The sequence below is a fragment of the Triticum urartu genome, chromosome 6A (genome assembly GCF_056163025.1).
Source record: "Triticum urartu cultivar PI428250 chromosome 6A, HENAU_Tu73, whole genome shotgun sequence".
Classification (NCBI taxonomy): domain Eukaryota; kingdom Viridiplantae; phylum Streptophyta; class Magnoliopsida; order Poales; family Poaceae; genus Triticum; species Triticum urartu.
Genome location: NC_141878.1, coordinates 496,967,654 through 496,986,237, shown reverse-complemented (window position 1 = coordinate 496,986,237; position 18,584 = coordinate 496,967,654). Strand labels below are relative to the sequence as shown.

Here is an 18,584-nt window from a genome sequence, read left to right as displayed (position 1 = left end):
CTGTGGATTACTGTAGCCGTGTTGATAATGACGCGTGCTCGGTCGGGGAGGCGTGGCTACAGTCCCGCCGCCTGATGGGAGATCACTGTAGCCACTCCGCATCTTATCTGGTTAATGGTGCGTGGGGCCCTGAGGAAGGACCGGGCCGGCTGCTGGGAGCCGGCCTCCCTCGGGTCCGACTGGTGTGGCTCCCGCTGCCCTCTGGGCTCTCGCTGACCGGTAGGGCCCGTCGTCCTTGGGCCGTACCGACAGGCGGTCGTGGGAGCAGGGCTTGGCCTGTCAGGAGTGACGTCAAGGGCGAAGTGGCAACAATGTCGCGCTGGGCGGAGATCTCCGCTAGTACGAGGCACTATGGCCACGCCCGCTCCTGGATTCGTGGGAGGGGATGGGCTACACTGTTGCCTCACCCTGTCCTGTCTAGTTTAATGGGGGTGCAGACTTTGAGGGCACCGTGGGTCGACTGCTGGGAGCCGGCCTCTCTGGAGGCCGCCTGCCAGGAGTCGGCCTGTCTTGGAGCCGCCTTCCTGAGCATGGTCGCCTTCTAGCAGTCGGCAGTCGAGCCAGCCGGCCACCAGAAGGCGGCGCTTCACCTCGACGTCTTGAGGGGCGCAGCCGGCCCGATGTCTTGAAAGGTTCTGGGACTCGGATTAGGCTACCCGTGGCCCATTACTCCGACACAAAGCACAAAAACATCATTTATGAGTACATGAAAAATTAAATCTAGGAGGTTGATCTATCTAATTATAAGGATTCTCGTCCTAGAAACACTTTCTAGCAAGTTTGTGTGCCACATCATTAGCTCCATGAGGAACATGTAGAAACTCCACCTTCTCGACAACTCCCACGATCCCCATACACCGAGCATAAATTGCCACCGCATGATCATATTGTTGTTGCCCCGAGCAAGCATCAGTTAAATCTGTGCCATCCAAACCCACAACGACATAATTACATGCACAATTAAGGGCTAGAGCAAGGCCATGCTGTATGGCTAGAGCCTTCAGTGCCGCAACAACTGAAACATGTCATACAAAAGAAGTGGAGGAGGCAAGAAAATTACCTAACAAGCCGACTCCTACCCTTCCTTTACCAACCTCAGGATGATAAGATGCATCTACATTAACTTTCACCAAAACGGAGTAGGGTTTAGACCATGGTACCTGCTGATTCCCTCCCGATCAGGAGTGAGCTGGCTTTAAAAGAGCTATTTTTTTGCAATAGCCACCAATCATTTAGTAACTGACGAAATACTTTATCCACGAGTCGCTTGTCTTCGGAACCACCATAAGCACCAGCATGACGTCTTCATAACTTAATGTAGACCCAACTCAAGTAAATGTATCATAGGACTGTTGAGACCCGACAAAATACTCTTCAGCGCCACTGTCACTAAAATGTGTCCATGCATGCCCAACTTTCCGCAACCATCCAAACGACCCTCAAAATTTACCATTTGAATCAATTGTTTGCATTGATTTGGTCAATTGATTGCTGATCATGGTACTCCGGTTGCCTATTCTAACCTATAAGGTTGCTAGCCAACTTGGCTCCATGGTGATCCCCCGATTTGCTGCCTTCTTGGCCATTAGATCATCCTCGTTTTGCATCTGAGCCGTCAGATCTTCACCTCCTGGTAAATCTTGTTTTCACCTGCGGTTGTTTTTCCTGCCCAATGACGGGTGGGCTCGTCTCTCCCTCTTATTGGTTGGGTTGGCCGCGCTGGTGTGCGAGAGGGATTCGCCAGTCAGCCCCGCGCGCACCGCACTGCGTCTCGTCTCAAGTGGCGTAGGCCCCCAACCCCACGGCCCCACCACACAAACCCTAGGCTCCCATGCCCCGCAGCGCCGCACTCCATCCTCCTCCTCCGTCCTTCCTCGTCAGCCGCCGCCACCGCTATTCCGCCTCGCTCCTCTCTGTCCGACGACCACGATGTACTTCTTGTCCCCCTTCAAACTTGGCTGCTGTGGAATCCCTTCCCGCCTACATTTTCGGGGAAGAGGACCAAGGCATCTCTCTATATAGGTTAGCCACCACCATAGAAGGGATCGGACCCCCCGAACCCTCATTGGCTCACACAAACACAAGAACTGACCTCCTGGGGTTGTTCTTCCCCTGTACTAGTTCATTCTCAGCCCTCGCGAGGCTAATCCACCCCAAAGTAGGAGTAGGGTCTTACACCGCAAGGTGACCCGAACCTGGGTAAACTGTCGTGTCCCTTTCCTTTCCCGTCCATTGAGCTAGGCTGTGAGAGCGACGAGTTGGTAGGCTGGAGAGATTGAGTTCTTCGCACGCACCCCAGAGTTCGAACCTTTCTTGGGTCTGCGGAGCCCTGAATCCGACACACACTTTATTGATAATCAAAGCACAAAAACATCATTTATGAGTACATGAAAAATTAAAGCTAGGAGGTTGATCTATCTAATTATAAGGATTCTCGTCCTAGAAACACTTTCTAGTAAGTTTGTGTGCCACACCATTAGCTCCATGAGGAACATGTAGAAACTCCACCTTCTCGACAACTCCCACGATCCCCATACACCGAGCATAAATTGCCGCCGCATGATCATATTGTTGTTGCCCCGAGCAAGCATCAGTTAAATCCGTGCCATCCAACCCCACAACGACATAATTACATGCACAATTAAGGGCTAGAGCAAGGCCATGATGTATGGCTAGAGCCTTCAGTGCCGCAACAACTGAAACACGTCGTACAAAAGAAGTGGAGGAGGCAAGAAAATTACCTAACAAGCCGACTCCTACCCTCCCTTTACCAACCTCAGGATGATAAGATGCATCTACATTAACTTTCACCAAAACGGAGTAGGGTTTAGACCATGGTACCTGCTGATTCCCTCCCGATCGGGAGTGAGCTGGCTTTAAAAGAGCTATTTTTTTTTGCAATAGCCACCGATCATTTAGTAACTGACGAAATACTTTCTCCATGAGTCGCTTGTCTTCGGAACCACCATAAGCACCAGCATGACGTCTTCATAACTTAATGTAGACCCAACTCAAGTAAATGTATCATAGGACTGTTGAGACCCGACAAAATACTCTTTAGCGCCACTGTCACTAAAATGTGTCCATGCATGCCCAACTTTCCGCAACCATCCAAACGACCCTCAAAATTTACCAGTTGAATCAATTGTCTGCATTGATTTGGTCAATTGATTGCTGATCATGGTACTCCGGTTGCCTATTTTGATAATTAAATCAGGGCACTCTAATGAGGTGGCTTAGAGCCGCGTAAACCCCTGGCAAAACCCTAACCACCCCCGAGATTCCACGCCGGAGCCGCGCCCGATGCAGCCGATGCCGAAACTACCCCCGTGGAGCCGCAAAGCAGACGCCGAAATATCACCGGACTCCCCCCGTGCGTGCGGAAGGAGTAAGGAAAAACGAAAAATTGAGAGAGCCGTCTCACCCAGAGGCCAGAGGCCAGCAGCAGAGCCCAGCGACCGCGGGGGATCAGGAGGGGCCGCTCGCCCGTATAAAAAGGAGCGGCCGGCGAACGCATCCGCCTCCCTCTCCCCCCTTTTACCCAAACAGCCCCTCGCCTCCACAAGCCAATCGTCCCCGTCTCGTCCTCCGCCTCGCGCCGCCTCTCCTCTCCCCTCCTCCCCCTCCCCCTCGGCGGTGCCGAGCCTTCCGCGGCGCCGCGGGCGGCAGGCAGGCAGGTGCGCGTCCTCCCGACTCCGCGTCCCATTCGCGCGCGCGCGCGCTTCGTCGGCGTGCCGAGGGTTTAGGGTTTTGATTCCGGTCCAGATCGGCGCGCCCGTGTGGCGCCCGGTCTGGACGGATGGGGTTTAGCCGGGAGAATTGTCGTGTTTTCGGTGCGTTGCCGGCTGCGGCGGGGTATAAAGTTTTTGACTGATGAGATTTGGAGGCGGCGGCGCTGCTTTTGGCTCGTTGCAGGAATATGGCGGGCAAGTCCAAGGGTGCGAGGAACAAGGCCAAGGCGCAGGCCGCCAGCCAGGAGGCCGTCTCGGTGGAGCCGGTCGCTGATGTGGTGGAGGAGGCCAAGCCCCAGAACGGGGAAGTGACTGAGGCCCCTGCTGCCGAGGTCGCCCCTGCTGCTGAGGTCGCTGCCGCGGACGTGGAGAAGGAGGAGGGGGATGCGGCCGAGGCCGCACAGGCTGCAGAGAAGCCAGCTGAAGGTGAGGACAACCGCCTGTTTATGTTACATCGATAGTGTATTTATTCACAAGACTGGGAAACGTGGTATTTTGGCTCTTAGGTTCATAAAGTCGTGACCTTTTTGGGAAATTAATGGTTGCAGATAAGAACATTAGGCGTTACAAGTATCCAACTTGCGCAGGTTCTTTATTAGTGATGAAGTAATCTAGATCAAGGCTAGATTTTGTGGGTGTAATTTCCTAAGCTGAACGAATAACATGCTGCATGCTGCTGTATTTAACTGTGTGCTTAATTTATTGATGCCAGACGATTGTAAAACTAGTGACACTGGATAGGCATTACATTTGGCAGAAACTTGTCCCTGGAACTTACAGTTGGCTATGGTTATATGTCTTCAGTTGCACTTGGCCGGTAGCATTGTATACAAGTTCATTCTAGTTCCTGTCATCATCATGTGAATTTTTTCATTTCATGAACCGTGAGGACTATATGTGCTGCATTCTCGTAATAGTATTCTTTCTTTTGGACATTCGACTGTTCTAACAAGGAAACGTTGTGTGTCAAGCAGGAGAGCTTCATCTATACCCTGTTTCTGTTAAGACGCAATCAGGTGAAAAGCTGGAGCTGCAGGTACGTGTAAAAAATCTTATTCTCTTTACCTCTTTGGATTTTACAGCCTCTTACCAGAACACATGGGATTTATATTTTAGAATTTAAGCGGTCAAATTTCTTTATTCTGACTGCTTATATGCACAAAACTATTTTGATTGATGACTGTTCATATGAAAATGTTACCACTACTCTACTAGGTGGATTTATGTTCATAATATAATATTTTCATCACACTTCCAGTTAGTATTTTTACTTCCAAAGTGGCTTGCTTGAGGCCACGCTGTCTTACTGTCATATAGTATTGGGAACAGCGACTAGGATTTTTTTTTAAAAAATATTGTGCTATTGCATATGCAGCTAAGCCCTGGAGATTCTGTCATTGATGTCAAACAATTCCTCTTGGACGCTCCTGAAACTTGCTTCTACACATGCTATGATTTGATATTGCATACGAAAGATGGTTCAACACACCAGTTAGAGGACTACAATGAAATTTCTGAGATTGCAGATATAACTGCTGGTGGCTGTTCGTTGGAGATGGTTGCTGGTATGTATACAGGCAGTTATGCAAATTATCCATTTTTGTTGTTGGTTCAACTACTTTATATGATGGGGCTGAAAATAATGTTTCTTTCAGCAACATATGATGAGAGGTCTATTAGGTCGCATCTCCGCCGTGTCCGGGAATTGCTCTCTCTTTCTAGTCTTCATGTCTCACTATCGACATCCCTAGCTCTGCAGCAGGAGTCTGCACAGGCCAAAAATGCAGGTACTAATACCATGTGGAGATTCTTCCTTCTTTAATTCTGTATGTTTACTGATAATGCTGTCTGTTAGTTGAGGCGCCATCTGCAATTTTACCAAGCAGTACTATGATTTGTGCGGAAGTGTTAATTCAACCTGTCGTTGATGTAGTTCTTATTTGCTTTCCCCTGTAGATGCAGGAAAAACTGCTCACCAGGAGCTTGATGGTTTGAATTTCATGGAGGATACTACTGTAGCTCTTACTAATTTGCTGGCATCTGCACCAGCAGAAATCAAATGTGTGGACAGCATAGTTTTTTCATCATTCAATCCTCCACCAAGTTATAGGAGGTAATTTTTACGATTGTGATTTACATCCTTGTCTCATTATTTTGGGACATAGTTTTTCATCATTCAATCCTCCACCTTCGCAAGAACCATTGTTCGAAACATCAGCCCTCTGGATTCTCATATGATAGGCCGGTTAAGCTACATTGCTTTTGAAGCTGTGGTGACTAATCAAGTAGGTTTGTATGTTAGAACTATGGGAATGGTCCACTTGAATTTATCATTCAAAATTTAGCATGACCATGATGGTTTTCTAGTCATGCTAGTACTTTGCACACACTCCTCCAACAATTCAGGAATCCTACATAGTGCTAGTGGCATGGTAGGAACTAGGGAGAATGGGGGAAAACATGAGAGTTTAAGATCTTTCTGTAACTAAAAGTTGTATCATCTATACTAGTTCCATCCTGTTAAAGTTCCACTGATGCGCTAAAATGTATCATTCCCGCTGTCAATTCTTAATATTTACTGGCCTCGTCTCTCCACCTGCACCTTTGGTTAACTATATTCCTCCCATACTGGATTATATTGATTTGCATATGGGTTATACTATTGAATCCTGTAGTTTGCTATTATCCATTGAGCTTTTATTCAAAGCATCATTTTTCTGTGTAATTTTCCCTCAGCGAGGATCTGTCTGTTAATATGACTGCTTTATATATATAAGGCTCCCTTGCTATTTGGATGTCGAGGAACTAACAAGCACTGATGGTTTCCATAGGTTACATGGGGATCTCATCTATATTGATGTTGTGACATTAGAAGGAAGCAAACACTGCATCACGGGGAGCTCCAAATCTTTTTATGTGAACGCTAGCAATGGAAGTGTTTTGGATTCAAGACCTTTGAAACAATCTCACGAAGCCAGCACTTTAGTTGGCCTGCTACAAAAAATTAGCGCCAAGTTTAAGAAAGGTTTTGTGTTTATTCTAGAGTTTATCTGGCTAACTTTGCTGGGCCTCAGTACTATTTCATCTATCTATAGTGACACTTGGACAATTTTTTTGAAGGCTTTCGTGAAATATTGGACCGCAAAGCATCGGCCCATCCTTTTGAGAATGTTCAGGCCTTGCTTCCAGTGACTTCTTGGTTGGGAGCTCACCCCGTGCCAGGTAACTTCCTCAGTATATTCTCCCATGTTTGCCATATTATCTTCTATATCTTCAAAAAGTTATCAGGCTTGTCTAAGCCTAGGAAGTTCTCACCCTCATTTCTGTTTCAACAAGTCATAAAAGGGAGGTTAAAAAAGTCATAAAAGGGACTGTGTTGATTAACACACATGTTGATTAATAATTCTTGATATATTTTTTGCCATGGTGAATAATTAATAATTTTGGATGGCTCCATGTTGATTTATTCATCATCTTAGTGTACTATGTTGTATTGAACTTAACACGCATCCACATTTCTATGTACGACAGAACATAGAAGAGACGCAGCCAGGGCTGAGGATTCTGTTGTGCTGTCATATGGTACCGAGTTGATTGGGATGCAGAGAGACTGGAATGAGGAACTGCAGTCATGCCGAGAGTTTCCTCATGCCAATCCTCAAGAAAGGTACTTATTTACCATTTCATGATCTTTGTTGCCTATAAGCCTTGCTGACATATTATTTCTGGATATTTTAGGATATTGCGAGGCAGAGCACTCTATAAAGTGACATGTGATTTTGTTGATGCTGCTGTAAAAGGAGCAGTCGGTGTCATCAATAGATGTATACCTCCAATCAATCCAACTGATCCAGAATGTTTCCATATGTGAGTAAAACTTGAATCTCACACTGTTTGCCAATTAACTACCACATCACTTCTGTTTCTCTTTTCTGATTTGAGGTCAGTCTGCTTGATGTCATGGTATAATGTGTTATTGAATGAATAAGGGTGGTATGTATGTGATAAGGGTATATGTGTGTAGCTATCATGCTTCTTAATTATGATTTTAGAATCTGAAGCTCTTGGCACTTTGTTTGAACTTTGAAGTTAGCCAATAACGATAATGAGAACCTTGTTGTGTCAAGGGTTTCTGTCCCTCCCTCGCAAAAAAGGGGTTCTATCTCCTCAACTAATTCATGCTCCAGTCATTCCCTCCAACCTCGACAAGGAAAACGGGTGTTTCAGGAGACTGATGACTCCAAGCTAGACAAGAATCAAGTTTGGGAAACTTGTCATCTATTTTACATTGACAAGAATCAAGTTTGAGAAACTTGTCATCTATTTTGCATTGTTATTCAAGCATGTGAACATTGTTTGTATGTAATCCGTGCAGGGATTACCGAGTGCAAACCCATAGTTGGTTGAGGTCACATGACATGTGACCATTGGATGAAACTTGGTTGTATTTGGTTTCGTAAAAACTGAGATTGTGAGATTGCTGTGTGATCTGAGGGATTATTTGCAATCTTGTGGTCCTCAAGGCCACTTTGTCATATCCAAGTTCACCGAATGGATCTTGTTGGGGTTTCTCATGATGTTGCCTAGTCACATGTTCAAAAAAGCACCATTGATTAATATGCCCTGCTTAGAATATCATGTAGGTACCTAGCGGATTTGAGTGTAAGCACTTGTAACTTGTCTTCCATTGCACATGTGCTAAACTAAGAATTAAGAATCAAGATTTGCGTTTATAGTAGTTACCTGGAGCTGGCTGGTCAACATCCAGTCTGCTTCTTTTAGCTTGATGCACTGTACACATACTTTTTAGATCGTCAGTTTCACTTTTAACTGCTTAGTTTTGGATACCATCATCTCTGTTTGAGTGGCTTGACTGGCTGTTGATTGATTAGCTTCAGTTCCTTTTGGAGATGCTTACATCTGCTCCTATACATTTCAGGTATGTCCACAACAACATTTTCTTCAGTTTTGCGGTTGACTCTGACTATGAGCAAATCTCAAAGGACCAAAAGCCAGATTGCCAAAATGGTTCTAGCAGGAGTACGCCAGTCCTCTCCCCAGGTTTGGGTGCCAAGGCAGATTCTGGAGTAGCACCAGATTCAGAAACTGAAGAGGCAAACAGTGTTTTGGAAGGACCTACAGAGGCACAAATAGCAGACAGTGAGCAGGCGACCTATGCTTCTGCTAATAATGACTTGAAAGGAACGAAATCTTACCAAGAAGCTGATATTTCGGGGCTTTATAATCTTGCCATGGCAATAATTGATTACAGAGGTCACAGGGTTGTAGCTCAGGTATGTGCAAGAAACAGTTCTCTATTTATGGCATTTGTTGACACTTTCCTGCTTACATCATGATCTTCTGCTATACCACTGGGTTCCATTTTTTTTCCATGCTTGAAGTGCTGTCGGTTCTTCTTATAAGGTTATTAATACTTGAATTATATTTGCTGGATTAGTAGATGCCCTAAAAAGCTGATTCAATGTAGAAAGATGCATATTATATTAAGATTTTCGTAATTGCATTTTGTATTTTTTTCCACATATATCCATGTTTGAGCCACCTTATCATTTCCTTTGTAATTCTTTGCGATGCAAAGGCTTGCTTATATATGAATGTAACTTGTACCTATTACTGGATCTGTAGAGTATCATACCTGGTATTCTTCAAGGAGACAAGTCTGACTCCCTTCTGTATGGTTCTGTTGATAATGGCAAGAAGATATCTTGGAACGAGTCATTCCATGCAAAGGTCAGCCATCATCTTTTGTCCTATTTGCATATTATTGTTCCACATGATTGGACGGTTTTCTTCTTATGTCTGGTGACTATTCTTCGTTTGTCACGACCTCCATACATCTTTCCAGTTCAGACAGGAATTCAATTGTGCTGTGCTGCAGCCAGTTGGTTGTTCAAATATGCTGGTTGTCGTGTCATGTTAGTTATTATATAGTTGCTTAACTAACTAACGGTAGGAGGCTTACTGGTTTGTTGTTCTTGTCTGAGGCTCAGTTCTTAATATGGCTAGCTGAAACACTATTTCCATCGTTTTGTGTTGTACTTTTCTACTAATTCACCTGTCATGCTGGTTGCCTGGTTGGTATGTTAGTTAATGTTTAGTTGCTTAACATAATAACTAACAGTAGGAGGATTACTGGTTTGTTGTTCTTGTTTGAGGCCCAGTTTGGCTAGAGGCTAGCTGAAACACTATATCCATCGTTTTGTGTTCTACTTTCAACTAATTCACCTGGCCCGCTGGTTGCCTTATGCACTTTTCACAATGATGTACGGCTTTGTCTGACTGCTGCACAATTGATTATCTGTTGAAGTGCACTTTTTTGTAACGTCAGCGGTTTGGCTAAGTTGTGCCCACTTGATTTTCGTCTGAAATGCCAGTGCAAAAATTACATATGCAAGTTTTGAAAGATTCAGCTATCATACATACCTGAAGTATTTGTGGAAGGGAGCAATATTTGTTTCCAAATTTGGATATTCTTATTTCATGATGATATCTTCGTTTGACATCTAAAGTAAGATCCGCTCTGTTAGGTAGTTGAGGCTGCAAAGCGTCTCCATGTGAAGGAGCATGTGGTTTTGGATGGTTCTGGCAATCCTGTAAAATTAGCTGCTACAGTTGAATGCAAGGGAATCGTTGGTAGTGATGACAGGTAATTCTTATTTTGAGGTTAAACATTGATTCTTTTACTAGTTTTCATTGATAAATTACTCCCTCCGTTTTTATTTACTCTGCATATTAGAGTTGACTGAAGTCAAACTTCGTAAAGTTTGACCAAGTTTATAGAAAACAATATAGACATTTATCATAATAAATTTATACGACGTGAAAGTACATTTAAGAATAAATCTAATGTTGTTGATTTGTTATTGTATATCTTAATATTTTTGTATATAAACTTGGTCAAAGTTTGTAAAGCTTGACTTTGACCAAAGCTAATATGTGAACTAAATAAAAACGGAGGGAGTAAATGCTTTGCAACTGTTGCCTTTTGTAGTTTCTTAAAGGTTCTTTGTTAGCTAGATCGATTGATTAGAAACATTATAAATATGTAAAAAGCCTAATAGGTGTGCATTCTGGTCAGGTGTGAACTTGACTAGCACATGCATGAACTGTCAAAGATCTTCATTTTTTTTCCTGAGGCTTGGATTTTTTAAGAAAGAAAAACAGATTTCACCCTGGGATTTACCTCTTTGACCACATAACTCCTGAGAAAAAAGGGCCATTCAACAGCTTAAGCTTGTAAAACCGGTCATAATAGTAACAAGTCCCAAGGGTGGTTTTGCCTACTTGTGCCAGTTCACAAGGTTTTGCCCCTTTCTAGATTTTTTCTTATGGAATTGTTGAACATGCAAATATCCTACTAGTGAGTGTATTTTTGATCCGATCCACTTTGCATCATCACATGCCTAAACTGTCTGAAATCATCTCTTACTTGTTTCTCTTCCTTTTGTCTCGTGACACATCACTTTCGTGTTATCTTTGCTCCGACAGTTAAATGTGTTCATGTGATCCTAAAGTTTTGTTTCATGCTGTTGTTTGACTTTCCCCCACTGTAGGCATTATATTTTGGATCTGATGAGAGTGACTCCTCGAGATTCTAACTACATTGGACTGCAGCACCGTTTCTGTGTGTTGAGACCTGAGCTTGTAGCCTCATTTGTCGAGGTCAGCTGATGGCATAGCTTTGGTTTTGTAATAAAAAAAAGAAGGATCCTATGTTTCACTGATGCATGATTTGTTTCATGGCTAATTCTAACTATCTAATTTTTCCGAATTGGGTAGGCTGAATCCATAAAGAAATCCCCTACGCAGAAAGTTCCGGATGTTCCCACAGAATCGAATGGGCAAGAATCTGATGACATTGCCAGTGGTTCTGATGCTACGGTTCGTGCAGAAATTTTTCTCACTGCATTTTCTACTCTTGTTTAGGGAAGATTAGCATACATTTTTTCTTTGTCATGAACAGTCCCTGCTCAGAATACATCAATAATAAAAAATGAGTACAAAAGGGCACATAAGAAGTAATGAAATATAATGATGATCCAATTTTTTTTGTAATAAGAACCCAAAGGAGATAGCAGCTGAGGCAGGACTGAAAGAATAGAATCAGACTGCCTTCCTCCAAATTGAGCCAATTAGCATGCTGTTTTAATCAGTAACGGAAGATTAGTTCTTTGTTTTGTTGCTCCGGAACAGAAAAAATGTTGAAACTGCATTTAATTAGTAGCATTGCAGTTGCCTGATCAAGAGTCTGCTCTCTTCAGTGACTCGAGGCAAATTACTTTTGCCATTCCATTTTATATACAAAGTTTGAGAACTTGGATGACTTTGTGCACTTATCCATTAAAAGGGCCAAAGTCTAAATAGAAATGATATGATATTGTTGCTTCTATGGTCGCTAGAATCTTATTGCTGATATTTCAGGCTGCTTCTGTGGAGGAACATGACAAGTCTGATGAAACCCCTGTTTCTACACCTGCTGAAAGTAATGACTCGACTGCTGAAATTCTTTTCAATCCAAATGTATTTACGGAGTACAAGCTTGCTGGCAGTCCTGAGGTGAGTTTAATAAGTAATAACTACCCTTTGTTTATTTTGCTGCTGTTGCACCTTAAAAAGAGTGTGCTCTTCAATGTTCTTAGGAGATTGAAGCAGATGAAGCTTTGGTTAAAAAGGTTGGTTCGTATCTGTTAGATACGGTGATCCCAAAGTTTGTTCAGGATCTTTGCTCTCTTGATGTCTCCCCTATGGACGGTCAAACTTTAACTGATGTGCTGCATAGCAATGGGATAAATGTTAGGTATCTGGGCAAAGTAAGTCTCTGTGCACTGATACATCAAAACATTGCATTGCATTTTTATGTTCCTAAAACAATCCATTTCTCAGGTTGCAGGCTTGATCAAGCATTTGCCACATCTGTGGGACTTATTTTCGGCTGAGATAATTGTTAGGTCTGCGAAGCATGTTGTCAAGGTGCTGTTCCTATCCTGTTTATGCTAGATGTAGCTGTTTATTTGTGACATCAAACAGTTTACAACATTAGAGATTTTTTCCTGCTATGGTAGTTGCTACGTCCCCCAAGCATTTTCAATGCGGCTCATCTGTCCTTTTACAACTCTGGCTGCCTATTTCTTGTCTTTTTACCATGAGCCTTGTTGCCATGAGCTGGCTATTTCTTGTCCTTTTACCATGAGCTGCCAATTGTAAAGTGAATAATATTTAAAGTGCAAAAGTTGGCTTTCTTGCTAAGGAAGTGAATGCCTGTAAAAGAAAGTAGTAGTGAACAAGACATCGTTTACTTGCACTGCTATGAATGTGCATCTTCACTTCTGGAGCACAATTTAGTATTCCCTCCGTCCCAAAATAATTGTTGTACTAAAGTTGAGACACTTATTTTGGGACGGAGGGAGGATTAAGTTATTGCAACACACATACTGTTGTGATATCCACACTGTGGGTTAGTTTACATTAGATAATTATGTTATAAGATGATGATTAGTCACATGTAGTTCTTTCTGTCATAGAAATCTCAAAATTGCAGCCTTTTATTTTGTTGCCATGTTCAACTTACTTACGGTGTTAGAATATTATTTATTTAACCATCATGCGCTCTTGCTACTCCAGGACATACTGAGGCAAAGCCCGGACCATAATATTGCACCTGCTGTTGCTCATTTCTTGAATTGTTTTTTTGGCAAAGTTTTGGCTGCTTCAACAAAAGGTAGTACTGGCAGCCCGCAGTCGAAAACCCAGAAGGTATGCTTTCCTGTGAATTTGCTATGCACTGTGGAAATTTATCTGGAGCTTAGTTTATTATTGTTTAACCTTTTGCTGGTACAAAAACTGTATTCAATGGCCAGAAATCAAGTCAATCAGCTTCTTCAAAAAAGGGTCAATCTGCATTTTCCCAGCTAACATCTGACGGAGTTTGGTCTGACATTAAGGAGTTCGCGAAACATAAATACCAGGTGTGGGCAGTTACTATTTCTTTATGTTTTCAGTTTTTTATCTAACACCATGACGAATGGGCTTCATTTATTTAGTTTGAAGCGCCGGATGATGTGAGGGTTGGGGCTAAAAGAGTTGCAGTTCTCCGCAATCTTTGCCAAAAGGTTAGCTGTGTTCAGACTTGCATGATAATATATTTGTCGGATGATGCTTGGTTTGGTCTTTGACAAAAAGAAATTTTTACGTTCTGAGTTCCCGTTGCTCTTTTCGGCACTTTCTTTTTTACAAAATGTTGGCCTGCTTTTAGAATCATGTTCCACGTAGTATATAGTGCCTGCCAATTATGGTGCCATCTAATTTGTCTGACATACCAAATATTCTTCATTTAATAGGTGGGAATAACAATTGCTGCTCGCAAATACGATCTGCATTCTACTACTCCATTCCAACCTTCAGATATCTTGAATCTCCAACCAGTCGTTAAGCACTCAGTTCCTACCTGTACTGATGCAAGGAAGCTTATGGAAGCTGGGAAAATCCGGATGGCTGAGGTATATATTTCCTATACCGCCTTGTTTCTTGTACCTGGTTAATATTTCAATATATGAATTTTGCAAATTCTTGTTCATGCTTTTCAGGGAACTCTAAATGAGGCGTATGCACTATTTTCTGAAGCTTTTTCTCTACTTCAACAGGTAAAATACATCTTAGCATGAGAATCCTCTGAGCTTCTGTTATTTACCCCTGATCATTGCTTATTGCAGATCAATGGTCCCATGCACAAGGATGCTGCGAACTGTTGCCGGTAACACACACACACACACACACTTATATGTGATTTATTTTATTATTATTTTCTTTTACCAGGAAAAATCATATGTTGAGATCCTAAACCTCCTTTAATTTTCAGAGTTGTGTTGATCATGCTTACTGTAATTTTACAATTTGAAATGTTTCTGAGATAAATCAGTACGAGAAACATTATTAAGAATATATTGTGATATCACATGTTTGACTACAAACATGCAAGTTACCATGAAGATGAGTAGATGAGAAAGAAGATTTCCTATGAAACAATATTCCTGATTGAAACAACTTATCTTTGTTACTGTGAACGTATTAACAATGTCTTTTTGCGAACAAACTTTTATTGAAATCCTTCTGTTCTTTATTTTTTTTTTATTTTGCCAAAGGTACCTTGCTATGGTTTTGTACCATGCCGGCGACACAGCAGGAGCAATTGTGCAGCAACATAGAGAGCTTATCATAAATGAGCGATGCCTTGGTCTAGACCATCCTGATACAGCCCACAGGCATGTACTTTTATTTAGTTTATTTGTGCTTATTATTTGTAACTGCTGTTGATTCAAGTTGCCATAAAACGAACCTATTTATCAATTTGAAATCAAAAATTGCAAAGCAGGAGTGGAAGGCTCAGTTTCTTGGTTAAAAAGCATTAGCTTTTTGAAAATCTAACCTTGGATGTTACATTTATGAGTTGTCTACTTTTTTTGTAGCGGTAGTGATTTCTCTGTTGTTCACAAAGTTGAAATTTGTTGAGCAGTGTTCAGCTTGTTAGTACAAGAACATTGTCTCTTTGATATCAGCACATGGCTACCAATCTGATGTTAATCTTCTTTTAATCCTATGTTTCCTTATTTTCAGCTACGGTAACATGGCTTTGTTCTATCATGGGCTCAATCAAACCGAACTTGCGCTGCGACACATGTCCCGTACACTGCTGTTGCTGAGTTTAGCATCTGGTCCTGATCATCCGGATGTTGCAGCAACTCTTATAAATGTGGCGATGATGTACCAGGATGCGAGCAATATGAGTACTGCTCTTAGGTATCTTCAAGAAGCACTTAAGAAGAACGAGCGCCTTTTAGGCCCAGGTCATATTCAAACAGCAGTTTGCTATCATGCTCTTGCCATTGCATTCAGCTGTATGGGTGCATACAAGCTTTCAGTTCAGGTTAGTTCTGACAGAAAAATTGGCAGAATATTTTTTTTACACATTTGACTGACTTTTTGATTTTGGTGGCAGCATGAAACCAAGACACATGATATACTGGTCAAACAGTTAGGTAGTGATGATTCACGAACAAAAGATTCAGAAAATTGGTTGAATACATTTAAGGGGCGAGAACAGCAGGTATGTGCTGAAAAGTTAATTCCCATGGTTTGCTTCACTCTTGGTTTAGGGATTCTTGCACATTCCGAAAGTAGCAACATTTTTTGCATTGCCACATACTCCCTCTATGTCAAGAGAGGTCGGGGTAGACCAAACTTGACATGAGAGGAGTCCGTAAAGAGAGATCTGAAGGACTGGAATATCACCAAAGAACTAGCCATGGGCAGGGGTGTGTGGAAGCAATCCATGTGCCAGAACCATGAGTTGGTTGCGAGATATGATGGGTTTCAGCTCTAGCCTACCCCACCTTGTTTTGGACTGAAGGCTTTGTTGTTGTTATTGTTGTTGTTGTTGCAACATACTCCCTCACTTCCAAAATAAGTGTCGTGGAACTAAAACCACGACACTTTGTTTTGGAACTTAGGGAGTATTTCCATAGTAAATTTGGGAAAGTTTGGCTCCATTTCTACTTTGCATAGTTTGCTTCCTTTGCGTGTTGCACCTAGTTGTATTATCAATGGGAGATTAAGTTAATTTCTTGTGCAGGTTATTGCGCAGAAGCAAAAAGGCCAGGGAACTGTCCCCTCTGCTAACGCTGTTGAATTCTTGAAGGTAAGCTTATTGGGTGCAACATGCAAGTCCTGCTACCACACCCTTTGAATTTCATTTTATTTGAATGACACCACAGCAAAATGCTATGGACCGAATTACAGGTAGTTTAAAAGCGGATGGTTGAATTGCCCAACCTTCTTATTATTTTTATCTGCTTGGTCTCAGGATGTTAGCTTCATATGGAAACTGGCAACACTAAAATCTTGCACACTCAGCTTTAAATTTTTCATTGACCGGCAGCTGGGCTCAATGCTTAGTTGGTGATGGACCTAGAGTACCGTTTGATCCACCTTTTTCCCTGCCAAAATATATCGAATCATTTCCGTAAGCAGTATAAGATGTGTACTGTTGGACCTAGAGTACCGTTTGATCCACCTTTTTCCCTGCCAAGATTGCTACTTCTTTTTTTGCCTTTTCTTTCAAGTCAATACCCTACATTTGTAGTTCATGCCTAGTTGGTGATGGTATCAAGTCCTTACCTTTGATCTGGCAGGCTCATCCTGGATTGTTCCAAGCAATGAAGGCAGCTGCGATCCAATCTGGTGGCGATGGACCAGCAAATGTCAACAGAGTAAGAGGAGGTGACGAGCGCGCTGCCAAGGCGGCCGCAGAAGCCCGAAAAACGGCTGTTGCCAGGGGTGTTAATCTCCGCAACGGGCCTGCTGCGAGCGTTTCTGACATCAATCAAATTCTCAACCTCATCAACTCCGCTGCTTCCGCGTCTGCTGCTTCTTCTGGCAATGCTCAGGCAACTGAATCTGAAGTGCCGCAGTCCAACGGTCCTGCCCTGAATGGCGCAAAGGAGGCCAAGGATACAAGCCGTCCGTCGGCCAAGGCTGACGGTCAAGCCCCAGTAGGATTAGGTGCGTCATTGGAGCTGAAGAAGCAGAAGTCCAAGCAGAAGGCATAGAAAGGACTCTGCAATGGCTGTTTTCTCCTTACAATTTTGGACCTCTAGGGTGATCATTTTTTGGCCCATAGGATTGTCACGTCCACATAGTGGCAGAGTAATTTTATTTATGGTGGGGTGGGGTTCGTAGAATGAGTGCAATAATAATAATAGCAACGAGGATGGGGTGAAGACAAATTCTTGTGGCGATACTTCTGATTGATGAGATAAAAAGCCTTCCATATCTAATTTCTGTAAACTGGCTATGCCAATTTGTTTGGCACACAGAAATTAACAAAGCTGAAGGTTAATATCTTTTCTTATTCATTTTTACTTTTGTGCCTCAGAAAATGCATTGTTTCAACCTATCTGTTGACTGGCCTCTTGCATTGCATCCAATTCCTCAAATTGGACAAACTCTTTAACCCTTCAGGTCATTCGTAGCCACTATGTACATGCATGCCAACAAAAGACGCCCTTCGGCAATCTACTCCGTCTGAAAAGAAATATAAGAGCATTTAGATCACTACTTTAGAAATGCAAAATGTAGCAAAATACCAATCTCCACTAGTATCTCATTGCTTATGCTAATGTAGTAAAATGAAATCCTACGGAGCAAAATGTGAAAAGATCCCAATCCAAATTTGCCCTGCAAGTTGCGGAAAGGAACATAGCTTATGAATTTGAATTTGTGGTCGATAATAGCATTTTGACAAATTAATAGTAATACTGCAGGAACTTTAAACGCATTTCATATAGTGCAACATTTCACACTGGCTCAGTTCGAGGCAAGATAGTAGGCCGCGTCAGCTGATTACTATAACCAATGATAAACAAAGCTAAGATAACATAAGTTTTTTATTTTTTGTGAACATCTATTCATTCTTCAATCATGACAGTAGAACGAACACCAGAAATAATATAAACTACATCCAGATCTGTATACCACTTAGCGATGACTACAAGCCGAAGGCGCGCCACCGTCATCGCCCCTCCCTTGTCGTAGTAATCAGTCGGAAAATCGTCGTGCTAGGGGCCTATAGAACCAACACACCAAAACAATAACCGCCACCAATGAAGAGTAGCGTAGATTGGAAGGATCCAACCTCAAGACACGTAAACGTAGACGATTGACGATCAGATCCGAGCAAATCCACTAAAGATGGATCTACCGGAAACACACCTCCACACACACACCGACGATGCTAGCCGCACCACCGGGATGGCGGCTAGACAGGAGAACCTCATTCCA

General features: G+C 42.7%; 1 protein-coding gene across 3 annotated transcripts; it reads left to right on the top strand.

The window, feature by feature from the left end:
- Positions 1-3,483: 3,483 nt before the first annotated feature.
- NOXY38 (tetratricopeptide repeat (TPR)-containing protein) lies at positions 3,484-17,665 on the top strand. 3 transcript variants are annotated; one of them, XM_048679684.2, is made up of 29 exons: positions 3,484-3,677; positions 3,916-4,157; positions 4,703-4,767; positions 5,107-5,296; positions 5,387-5,518; positions 5,694-5,844; positions 6,563-6,756; positions 6,852-6,953; positions 7,263-7,398; positions 7,470-7,598; positions 8,671-9,025; positions 9,378-9,482; positions 10,280-10,398; positions 11,306-11,414; positions 11,532-11,633; positions 12,174-12,308; positions 12,392-12,562; positions 12,636-12,722; positions 13,374-13,505; positions 13,610-13,717; positions 13,793-13,861; positions 14,090-14,248; positions 14,336-14,392; positions 14,462-14,502; positions 14,891-15,010; positions 15,363-15,672; positions 15,745-15,852; positions 16,378-16,443; positions 16,937-17,665. In XM_048679684.2, exons 2-29 carry the CDS (start codon positions 3,920-3,922, stop codon positions 17,351-17,353), a joined length of 4,107 nt encoding a protein of 1,368 aa, XP_048535641.1. In that variant the 5' UTR covers positions 3,484-3,677; positions 3,916-3,919; the 3' UTR covers positions 17,354-17,665. The 3 variants fall into 3 exon arrangements, with proteins under 3 accessions (XP_048535641.1, XP_048535639.1, XP_048535640.1); XM_048679682.2 differs by having other exon boundaries at positions 3,485-3,677; positions 5,688-5,844; XM_048679683.2 differs by having other exon boundaries at positions 3,488-3,677; positions 4,706-4,767; positions 5,688-5,844.
- Positions 17,666-18,584: the final 919 nt, after the last annotated feature.